General features: G+C 35.0%; 1 protein-coding gene across 4 annotated transcripts in view; it reads left to right on the top strand.

Annotated features, from left to right (window-relative positions):
• Window positions 1-332: 332 nt before the first annotated feature.
• LOC106683755 (uncharacterized) overlaps window positions 333-12,131 on the top strand; it is a 21,049-nt gene continuing 9,250 nt past the window's right edge. Inside the window, exons 1-5 of one of the 4 annotated variants that reach the window (XM_067046637.1) lie at window positions 333-467; window positions 1,372-1,521; window positions 7,247-7,402; window positions 7,892-8,148; window positions 8,993-9,257. In XM_067046637.1, coding sequence (XP_066902738.1) covers window positions 396-467; window positions 1,372-1,521; window positions 7,247-7,402; window positions 7,892-8,104 — 591 coding nt within the window. In that variant the 5' untranslated portion in view covers window positions 333-395 and the 3' untranslated portion in view covers window positions 8,105-8,148; window positions 8,993-9,257. Of the gene's footprint in view, window positions 468-1,371; window positions 1,522-7,246; window positions 7,403-7,891; window positions 8,637-8,992; window positions 9,258-11,474; window positions 11,634-12,131 lie in introns of those variants that run through there. The other 3 variants (XM_014425429.3, XM_067046636.1, XM_014425431.3) reach the window with 3 other exon arrangements.

Below are 12,131 nucleotides of genomic sequence, written 5' to 3'. Positions count from 1 at the left end.
TGGTTTAACTCCCCATTTCACCGGTAAACCTTTCTAAATTAGATAGTGCACAAATATATATCAAGTGCTGAAAGATTTTGGGGCGTTTTTGGGACCAAACGGCATCCTTGTAAAATCATAGTGACTCCTCTAAAAAGTAAATGCCCTCTTATGTTGGGGTGCATTTATATTTTATAATACTTGCCTTCAAGTTCAGTGTGTTATGTAACCTGTGAGGTACATCGCATAATAGTTATTATTTGTCAAGTCCTCGAATTTGCTGGATCTGGTGATGGTTCCGGTGATAACTTAATCAATTTATATATATGTATAATATAGATGTGAATCTGGAACGGACACACGGAACGGATGAATTCTATTATCTTCTATGTTGCGTGAGCTGCTGGGGCTGAAGGATGAACTCTTCGATCGCCTTTCTGCTCATTGTCCTGAACCTGTTAGCTGGTTCGGCCGATGCAAGGGCAAAGGTAAGTTATATCAAGAGATTATTTAATACTCAAACGCTAATTTCTCGTTTACTAATTTACTAATACAGAAGAAGGTTGTAATGTAGAACCCCACTTTGATTTCAATAACTGCTGTGCTTATTGGGTACAAATATAAATTCACAGTCTTAGCACAACCACATATTAACTATGTAAATATATTTTTGGAATTTTTTTGGGAAGCCAAAGGATTATATTTTGTTTAAAATAAAATAAGTCTTGGATTATAAGAATGGTAAATTGTATATGGAAAATAAGAAATTGGATTATAAATCTTTGAGGTTAATATGGACCTTTACCACCAATGTCACCTCCCTCAAGAACGCTAAAATTATTAAAATAAAACTTATCTGGCCAATATTTTAATTTCAATACAAATTTACATTTGTAATTTATAAATTACTTACCCTCTCCAAGCTGCCCTTCTTTCCACTCACAAAACTACTTCCAGAGATTTTAGAGGGCATCGACGCCATGATTCGCAGGAGTGTCAAGGTGATTATTGGACTTCTTGTGAAACCTCCACAGCGATCTTGTACGCTAGGAAGTATCAAGGTTTATGCCTAATCAGCTGCCACTGGGATGCTCCTCAACAACATTAATATATTGCTCAGCGACTCAATTTACAATTTGATAGAAATTGAATAGTTGAGTTATCGAATAATTTAATTCAATGATTTAATTATTCAAACTTGATACAATAGAAATGGGTAAATACACCTACAAATGGTTAGATGGACCCACCCATAAACACAATAATAAAGATAGGTTAGTGTAAGAGGAGAAATGTATATAATAGAACAGTGAATAATAATTTGGCAATAATATACCATAATTTTAACTTCATTATTTTAGAGCATTAAAATATGTTAATTATGATTTGCAGATGAAGAAATACATTTGGCTGCAAGAAGTTACACCTTGCGCAGTAGATAAAAGCTATACGCAGATAAATGGTTCTTTCAGGTACACAGGGAAGGGAACCTTTTATCTCTCTCTGGACATGTATTCACCTAAAGATATCGAGCATATGTATGTGAGTTAAATACATTTTTGTTTAACATATCATAAACACAAATATTATGTAACATATTATTTTGGTATTAGAAAACTTGGAAAGGGGATCTATACAATTTAATATCATTAAATGGAGGATTATCCCTTAAAGTTTAACATGAATTCTACTCAAAGCCCTAATGATTGGAGTCTTAAAATAGTAAGTAGTGATCTATTTTACTCTATTTAAAATTGATGTAATAATAACAATAACCCGTGAGGAGTTATTAGTCTGCCATCGGGCGTCTCCCTAGGTGGTGGATAGAAAAAAACACCAAATATACCCGGGGTGGGCCAAAAGTAGTAAAAATCCAGGTGCAACGGTTCCCAAATTGAGCGGCAGCCTGATCAGCGTCTGTTCCCCATGTCAGGGGCTGCTGTTTAAATCACTTAGTAGGAAGGTATAAAATGCAACTGATCTGAGGATCTCCAACAACTTAAAGACAAAGTTCATGTGTTAATGGCCACTGAAAGTGATATCGAGCCATTTGACAGAGCGATGGATGCAGAAACAGATTCAGACATTAGTAGAGAAAGTACATCAGCCTGTAGTGAAGGTGCAGAGAATCCAAGCAGATGACAAAGATATTGAAACTAGATTGAGTCAATCACTTTTGACCGAGCACATTATGCTTGAGGGAATACCACTTCGGGAACGACCATCGTTATCTCGAGTGCCGTACAACAAGGCCGCACTAAAAATAACCAATATAATGAAAAACGAGTATTTCCTGGTACCCTTTGGCTAACAAATCATTCAAGCAATGAAATCTTTTAATCCAATAATTTTGGATTCCGTTAGGACCAGGTTTGGAGGGCGCATCATATCGCTGGTGGATGTGGAGTGCTGACTGATACTGAATATCTACAGAGGTACAACAATGTGGCCAAAAGTTTGCATCAGGCCGTGGCGTTGAGTACAACTTAATCGAAGACAAGGGCCTTTATTACTAGTACCACCCAAATAGACTCATCCAAAAAGGTTCTCTTAGGCTATACTGGGATGAATCAATTATTACGAACCATACAGTACGACTAATAAGCCAGACATCCTCCTTATAGATCTAAGAAAAGAAACTTATTGATGTTGGTATCCCCAACGATAATAAATAAGCTCCACTGCGGGAGAAAAACTGAGGAAATACCAGGCATTGGCTATAGAATTGAAAGAACTTTATAAATTGAAAGGTGTTACCACTACTCCATTCATAATATCCACGATTGGATATTAATGCCAAAATAAAGTGGCGGGTATGAATGGATTGGGGGTGCCTATAGATGTGCTAAGAGAGTCTTAGCAGTCAGTTCTCTTAGACTTATTGTGTAAAAATTCTTAAATATTTAAATGAAATAAAATAAATAAAAATGTGAAGGTGGTTGGAATTCTAGGTCCCCCATCTCATATACTCAACCCGTAATAGCGGGAAGAAACGATCAAAATAATAATAAATCATAAATGTATATATACATATATATACACCCTTGCACGATGAAGAGTGTACAGATTCCTGTCAACAATTATATTGAAATGTGAAACTACTACAACATGAGGACCTGAGGAAAAATATGATTAAATTTTATGGTAGAGCTTGGAATGATGTCGAAACTCAAAAAGGGTGGGATTCAGTCAAAATGTGTTTTACTGAAAGTTCTGTTCCGCAAGTTTGGCATACAGGTGGAGTATCGCAGGCCATAAGGTAACCATGGCGTCAGGCGCGTATGACCTATTCGAAGCGCGTCAAAATCATCTCCTCTTTTCTCACATTTCTAGCTGATGATACCCAAGGGGTAGTGGGTAGGTCCCTTCTAATTTCCCTTAATTTGTTATCGGAAAAATGTTCCCACATTTGTCTCCATTCCAATTTGATTATTTGCTTAATGAGGACAATGAAATCAATGACATGCACTTGGTGATATGGATTTCCATCAGAAATCGCCATTTTTGCTGACCTATCGGCCAATTCGTTACACGCTATTGCACAGTATCCAGGGACCCAGGCCAAATACTGAAATACCGTTTCTGTCGGTGGACTGTAATGAATAATGTATGTTTTGGATTAGCGGGTTAGTTGAAAAAATATTTCTTAAGCTAAATAGGACAGACTCCTTGCACAACCGTTGGTCTAGTAACCGTACTTTTTTACAAAGTACTGAACTCCTGACCCTCCATGGATTGTAGCGGTACATATTTAAATTTTAAATGGGACAGACAAGAAGTCTGCATGACCACTTTTTGTTTTGTAGGGTGAAAAACATTTAAGCTTTTGTTGATTCCAACCATTTTAGCTGTATTGCTACTACATATCTTTGATAAAGATGAATAGGTAGTGGTGATCATTGCACACAATCGAGGCCCAGACCCACAACGTTTAGGGGAGGGAAGTCCCCAAGGATAAGATGATGGAATTATAGTCTCTTGCGAATTAGGTATTTCTATTTTTAAACTGAGCAGGAAGTGAAAATCTTGACTGTAAACGTTAGTTAGGTCAATTTGCTGGTGGTTTAGATTCTGTTTATTTGAAAATAGCTCATTAATAGAATGGTTTATAGCTGAGCTGATTTTGACAAAGTAAATTAGATCAAGTTGTTGTCTTCGTAGGTCAAGGGGAGGATAGCTAGCATCAACATATAAACTATTGATAGAGCTGGAGCGGAAAGCACCCATAGCTATTTTGTTATATGTATGAAATGCACAAGCTGGAATTTTTATAACTTAAAATAAGTTGTTTGTCGGTATACCAAAGGAACCGCCGTCCGAGTCAATGATCCCCGAGCGGCAAAACATTAAAAGTAATGTACAGACATATATAGATACCAGAGGTCCCCATGCATCTCTCGGAACGGTCAACCGCGTAGGTAGAGGTAAACACCCAAACTACCCTTATCTCACCCCTGGGCACTCTAAAAACCTCAGGGAAAATGCAGCGACCTCTATCAAAGAAGAAAGCCGCCTTAATTTGAACATGAAAAGGAGGAAAAAGACCGACTTTTGCCGAAGGTCATTGGACCTTCTCACCCCCTCTGAAGAGTAGGTAAAAGAGTGGGAGCACATGGAGGGCCAATGAGAAGAACGGAGATCGGAAGTGGTGAGTAATTAGAAGTAGAGGGGAGAGAAGAAGCAAAAAGGAGCAGGAGGAACGGAGATGGAGAGGGGACAGTGGAACACAGTATGGGAGTTGGCGACAGCCCTTGAAGAGGAGAGTGCAGGAGAGTTTGGAGGAAGAGAGAGCGGCTGACCAGTTGGAGGCCAGAGGAGGAAATCTTACATCGCAGGTATTCACCAGCGGCCGCGAGCAAAAGGCGGAATGACGCAGGACCCAAGATCTGCTCAGCCACTACAGACAACCAATTAAAACAAATAAGACCTTTTCCGTTGTAATTTGAATGGCAATAATAGAATTAATAACTTAGAGTCAGTATAAATATCAAAGATCCCAACTGGTACTTCTCAATTCATAATATAACAATTAAAGTATAAGAAAACAAGTCGACCATGCTCTCTCATTATATTATTCTTGCTAATATATGATTGTATAATGTATATATGATTGTAAATATAAAATATATAACAAAGACTTTACTTTATAATTAAGAATCCCTGCATGCCACCTCATAATAATAATAGCATAGTAAATTTATGAACACGATACCATTGGAGAAGAACTCCAATGATTAATTATATATATTCATATCTAGCATACCATGGCGAGAGGGTCTATGGTATCTAGTGTTATAGGGCATATTTTTTCAGTCGGTTCCCATCAGGAACCGATAGAGATACGTAATACAAATACATAAATACATAGAATATAAATATATAAATATAAATACATAATATAAATGCATGAATATATGAATAAATTAAATATAATATGTGTACGGGGATATCCAATTTTGCTTCCACCAGCGTTCTGTATAGGCTCAGCATACTGGTTCGATCCGTACCCCAGCTGGTGTTACCAACCATTTTCATTATCAAATAAAAAATATATAATATCTTTAAATGGGGAATTATTCTTAAAAGTTTAACATGAATTCTACTCGTACTCAAAGTGCTAATGATTGAAAACTCAAAATAGTAAGTAATAATCTATTTTATTCGATTTAAAATTAATAGTATCTGAAGGTCCCGGGTTTCACAACTTATAATTGTTCCGGATGAGAAAAAGGAAGAGACACACACTTGATGGCTACTTCAATACTGATCTTTATTAGCAGATTCCATCTACTTATATACATTCTATCAGCTGACAGGGTACTCTGTAACTATGGCCCTCTGTCAGCTGATGTGGTCTGCTGTCAGCTGACATCACACCCAGTAGAGCGTAACTTATATGCAGGTTGTTTCAGGGTTAAGTGGCCAAACTTAAAATATAAGCTAAGTACCTTACATTTACAAATAAGAAAAAAAAGGCCTCTGAAGGTAAGTCTGCAAACGCTCTGTTTAGGAGATGGATTTGATATAATACTAATTTGGCCTTTTATCTTTAACTGTATAAAAACTATTAGCTACATAAGGATAAATCTATTTGCAATTAGCATTGGGGACTGTTAATAACATTTATCAGTTTGTAAGAGGCTTTTGCAGAGTACTCACCATCATGCCTTCAATTTACACTAATGGTGAATATGATGTGGGTTTTTCAATGGTAATGCTAATGCTACACGTCGTGAATATGCAAGGCAATTTCCGAATAGATGATTACCAAACAAGTCTATGTTTTTTGTTGTTTTTTTTTGCTCAAGTCCTCCATTGAGGACCTATACAGCCCCAGAGTGGGAATGTCAAGGTTCATTTCTGGGGGTGGTCGCCGCGAAATAAATATTGACCAGCGGATAAGATCCCGAGGAGGTTGCTGGACTGTAGGCTGTATCGGACCAGAGGTAGAGGAAGGCCAAGGCTGGGATGGAAGGATGTTGTCATCAGGGATTCCAGGGAACTTCTGGGCGGCCGCACAAGACCGAGCACATTGAGGAGGCCAAGGTCCAAATTGGGCTATAGCACCACAGATAGATAGATAGACCATTTTATCATTGACTAACTTCATGTTAAATAAAATGCAAAAAAATTAATATAAAAAGCAAACGTCACCTTTGTTAATGATTAAAAATAAATAGATTTGGTTTAGCAATACATCTCAATAATATGTACTACAAAATTTTATTTTTAAATGTTTAAATTTCTTGAAGTGATTTACTATATCTGTTTGATTATTCTATGTGAGATGCACTGTTTTTGTTATGCATAAATATGATCATATAATTTTCCCTTATACTTATGCATTATTTGAAGAATATCTGTTAACTGCTGCTAAAAGGATTTAACACGTTTCATTTTGAAACATCCCTTATATGAGCCGTTGAGTGCAAAAATGGTGCCAAACCTGGAGTTTTAAGAAATGAAAAATATTATAGGAAGTTTTGTATTAGTTAACATTACTATAAAGTTTTTAATGAAATATAATAATTCTTTTCGGAAAAAAACTAGTAAGTCACAAGTATATGCAACTATTTAAGAGATGTTTTGCTTACAATTAATGAAACTAGTAATTAATTAAATAATTCCTTTTCATGAATTTTAATTTTTATGAGAAAAGAAGTTTAGCTTTTGCTTTAAATGTTTTAATTTTACATTAGCTTATTATTTTTTTTATTATAAAGTTGAAATTCAGTCTTTCATCCTTTAACGATTCCCTCCCATGCAGTTCTTTTTGGACTTGAAGAAATGTCCTACGAAGTCCAAGACCGATGACTGCGAAGTCCTCATGTCCTTTCCTGTTGGAGACCAATGTAACACTCAAGATGCCTTCTTCCGCTACTTCTACAGTCAGTTCGAGCCTCCGATTGTCTGCCCTTTGAAGGTAAATATCAGCTTTGTGCTCGTATAGTTACATAATTTTATATTGGAAGATTCATTCAAAACGTTTTAAGGTATAATGTTATTGTAATAATTTTAATGGATAGTTTCTTTACAAACTTTCTATACACTATTCGCATGTATTAGTTTTATTTTTAGTTAAAATACAGTTGTAAATAAAAAAAAAATAGAATAATAAAAACGGAATCATGAACAGCTATACTATAACTCTTTTACCCAGTATGCATTATTTTTACACTATCAGGTAATCCATTCATTTCACAAGTCCCCAATTAGCTATCTTTTTATAAACCATTACTGATTTGAAATATAATTATTTATTAAATGTTTTCCATAACGGTATTTAACCTCTTCCTTTCAGCTGACTTAATATACAACACCTTAGACTGTTCGCATAGTCTACCACTTTTTGTTTCATGTTTTATTTTATCATATGTGAAATTAGCTTTTTATTAAATTTTCTTGCTTTCAGGACAAACATTATCAAGCCAAAAATGTTATATTCGATCCAGAGTTGTTTTCGACGTTCTTCCGTGGACTGGGTGACGAAGAATGGTTGCATGTCAGTATAAATGGCTATCCGGACGAAAAGAGAGCGGGTAAGATGGAGATGTGCTTAGGGATTATAGCAACTATGAAGAAGATTCGAATAGAAGACAAGACTGGGCGGAAAAGAAATCAATGAAGAAGAAGAATTCTTCATAGATTGAAAATTAAAATATTAATTTAGTAAGTAGTATTGTATCATTGTATCAATCAAGTACTACTTGATAAATAATATAAAACAGCTAGAATATTTCTGTAAACTAAATTTCAATACTTATAATAGTATTGCTAAATTTTGTTTTACTAACTGCTTATCACGAAAAAGAATATAATCTGTATTCCTCGGATTTTTATTTATAGAAGAGGCTTCTCAGCATCTAACTTAAAGGAGATCATGAGAATGTATGTGTGTGTGTGTGTGTGTGTGAGAGAGGGAGAGAGAGTGAGAGGACCTTAAATTCCATTAAAAAAAAAACCAAATTTGTGGTTTTATCCATCATCAGCAGGTAAAACATAAACTCAAATTTCACTACTGAATATATTCAAAAGTCAAAATTTACTGTATTAACAATACTAACCCTATTGTGACCACCAGTTTAGCTTAAATCTCACCTAAAATAAGTTGTTTCTGTATTAATTAATCAAGAATAGAGGTTTTCTTTTCCTTTTCATCATGAACTATTTATTTCAAGTTCCCTTACACTTACAGTCCAGATCAGTCATACCATTAATGACAACATGTTATAATTAATTCTAATAATATATCCCAACATTGTATATCACAACCGGTCCCGAGGCTTCCGACTGCAGCTCCTCACAAAGGACGTTCCATTAGTATCTTACAAATGGTCCCCTCCTTTCCTCTAACGTCCCAAGAGCTCTGGGAGACGGTACTCTGCATTTGCATCATCCAGTTGGCATCTGTACTTGAAGAGGGCCTTTATCAGTTCTGCTTTAGGCTTCAGTTTCCTTTTTAGTAATTATTTGTTCATTGTTTTGTTTGTATATTCTGTTCCTTGTGTTCAAGGTTGTCTCCAGAACAAGGCCTGTAGGCTCAAAACGTCTGTCACGATGTCAAAAACGACGTCCACTTTCATTGTAACCTGATTGAGGCTACTGCTTCGTAATTTTTTAATAGAAAAATGAATAAAATCGTCTAGATCATAACAATTGGAGACTTTAAAGAACAATTACACTGCAATAATTGTAAGGCATAATTATAATTTGTATAATTGTAAGACACAATTATAATTACTTTAGTAGTGAAAAGTGATTGCAATTACTCTACAATGTTACAATCACTGTAATAACTAAATAAAATATATCCATACACAAAGGCCCGATCATAAAGTTGATTTTTTATGCGTTTTCTACATATTTTTTATTTTTATTTATTTAAGTGTTTCGACTAATAGGGCCATTTACACTGGATTAACAAAGTTAGTAGATTATAATTGGCATGTTCACAAAGTTACAAATACAAAGTGAGAAAGTTACAAGTTTACAATTACATATTTACAAATACAATTTATATTTTACAAAGTTACAATTAGAATTGACGTAGTGATTAAATTACTATATTAAATTATGCATCCACTTGTACATGCTGGCATTAGAGTTAGACTATGTGTGATCATAGATAGTAATTATTTTTAAAAAGTTTTGTTATTGTTGTGGGATCTTTTCTCAACATCTTCTGTAAATCTGAAGAAAATCGGTGTGATTCGTGAGCAATACATTCAGTGATTATATGTGTACATACGATAAAGGTGAGATCGTTTCCGCAGTAGCGGCACATCGGTGCATTTGCTTTTTTCATGAGCTGACCGTAGGTGAGTTGAGTATGGCCTATCCAAAGGCGGGTTAATAATACATCTTCTCTATGTAGCATATTCAAGTTTCTGGTTGGACGTTTCATTGTCTTTTGGACCATTCTTAACTTGTTGTCTCTCGGGATAAGCCATTGGTCTTGCCCTTCTTACCATCCAATTTCTTGGATCCAGCAAATAGCATCTTTGCATGATGTTACGACTTGACCTGTCTTTACCGGTGATCCTACAATGACCCTATAACCCATTTTGTTCAAAGTTTTCAAATGCTGCTTCAACTCTATTATTAATGGGTGTGTTGAGAAAAAAAATTGATAGCAAATTAGGCTCCAACTCCTCAGGATTTTAGAATTTAAATTTTAAGGTAAGAAGAAAAGTTAAAATGATATGATAGAAGGTCAAGGTGTGAAAATAATTAAAAAAATATAATAAGATTTTACAGAAAAACTCCTTTCTTGATCCCGGAAAGAGTCCGGATTCATTGCTACGATTATATTGAAATAGGAAACTATTTCCACATGGAGACCTGAGGTTACATTTTATTAAATTTTGTGGTAGAGCTTGGAATGATGTAGAAACTCAAAAAGTCTATCTATGGTATGTTTGTTATCCTGCAAGATGGAATAGAGATCATCTGGTATATCATATAAAGATTTGAGGGAGGTCATATGTTCGACATTCAGTCAAAATGTGTTTAATAGGTTCTTTGAGCTCCAGATTTTGTACAGAATCTACCATTTTCAGGGTGGTACCTCCCGCGAGTCAGGCAGTTTAGGTTGAAAGGGTGTCGCCATTTGCGACAAAAACAAAATAATAATATAAATAAATAGAATAAATGATAGTTATATAAATAATGAAGGAAAACCAATTAATTTAAAAAGAAAAAAAGATTAATTAATACAATTATGAAAGAAATAGGTATTCCCTGATAACACTCAAATTCCGGGTACCGCTATTAAGATTGATACAAGGCACGATTGTTTCACAGATCAAACAAAAGGCACCGACCGAAACATATTGTGTTACCGAAGTGTTACTTCTTCGAAATCTGAAGAATACACCTTCACCAAGCTATGTCGATAACCTTCGTCGTGTCGGGTCTGATAGGAAATACTAAAGTTCTGAGGGCACCGACTCAAGCTGAGTAAACGCACATCAAAGGAAAAGCCCCGCTTACTGAACTTCCTCTTACGCTGCTTGGACACGACTCCTTTCTGCATCTTTAAAAACGTATAAATAAATCGTAAGTGTAGGGTACTATCTTAAACTGGTTATCATTTTCGTATTTTGGAGCCATTTTAAAACTCTTTTATTGTTTTCATTTTGGTGTTAGATACTTGAAATTACAATTACAAATGTTGTAGTATTATTACTAAGAATTCTAGTAAAAAAATAAAAGTTACCAAAGAATGTATTTGATAATTACAATTACTTGGGCTTAGCTGGTTTATAGTTATAATTATAGTAGTTTATCTTTCTCCAGAAAAAAGGTAATTTTCCAAAAATAAAACACAGGAATATAAAAAAGAAAAACATAATATATGATTTATCTTGAACCTATGACCTTAAATAATCAAAGAGCTATATCCAACCAAAAATGTATTATGTGTCCGATTTCGCCCTTCAATGAGCCGGATCTTGATGGTTTCGGTGATAATTTAATTAATTAATATATATAATATAGATGTATATCAGGAGCGACCACCGGCCGCAACGGATGGAACACGGTATCCTCTATATTGCATGAGTTGCAGCGGCTGAAGGATAAAAATGAACTACTCAATCTTTCTGCTCATTATCGTGAACCTGTTAGTTGGTTCGGCTGATGCAAGGGCAAAAGTAAGTTTTTTTTAATTAGCACTTCAGACATATACAATACATGAAATGTTTTTCATGTACTTTACGTCTTCTCCTTTAGATTGCCTTGTGACATTTATTATAAGATGTTCATATGAGTCCAGGTTTAGTCTAGCCATAGCCTAAGACTACATCATTGAATTAATGAAAAGTGGCCAACTTAAATCTAGAGGCTATGTATTTCCTCGTTTACAAATTTACTTTTTGGGAATAAGGTTGTGGTATGGAACCAAATTCTTTTTAAAGTGAATACAGCTCCTTTTTGAGTTGAAATATGAATTTGCTGTCCATTATGAGCAAAATCCTAGAAAAAACTCTTATTAAAACGCCTCTATCCAATCATTGATTTATACCATGTTATTCCTGACCACCAGGTTGGATTTAGAACATCTCATACTACAATACAACAGAGTCATCGAGTGGTTGATGTCATATCTTCCACATTTGGGGCTCCACTAAACCATCGAATTCCTCTCGTAT

Source organism: Halyomorpha halys, unplaced genomic scaffold (assembly GCF_000696795.3).
Source record: "Halyomorpha halys isolate HHAL.00 unplaced genomic scaffold, Hhal_1.1 Scaffold514.1, whole genome shotgun sequence".
NCBI lineage: Eukaryota > Metazoa > Arthropoda > Insecta > Hemiptera > Pentatomidae > Halyomorpha > Halyomorpha halys.
This window is presented reverse-complemented; position numbering and strand designations above follow the sequence as displayed.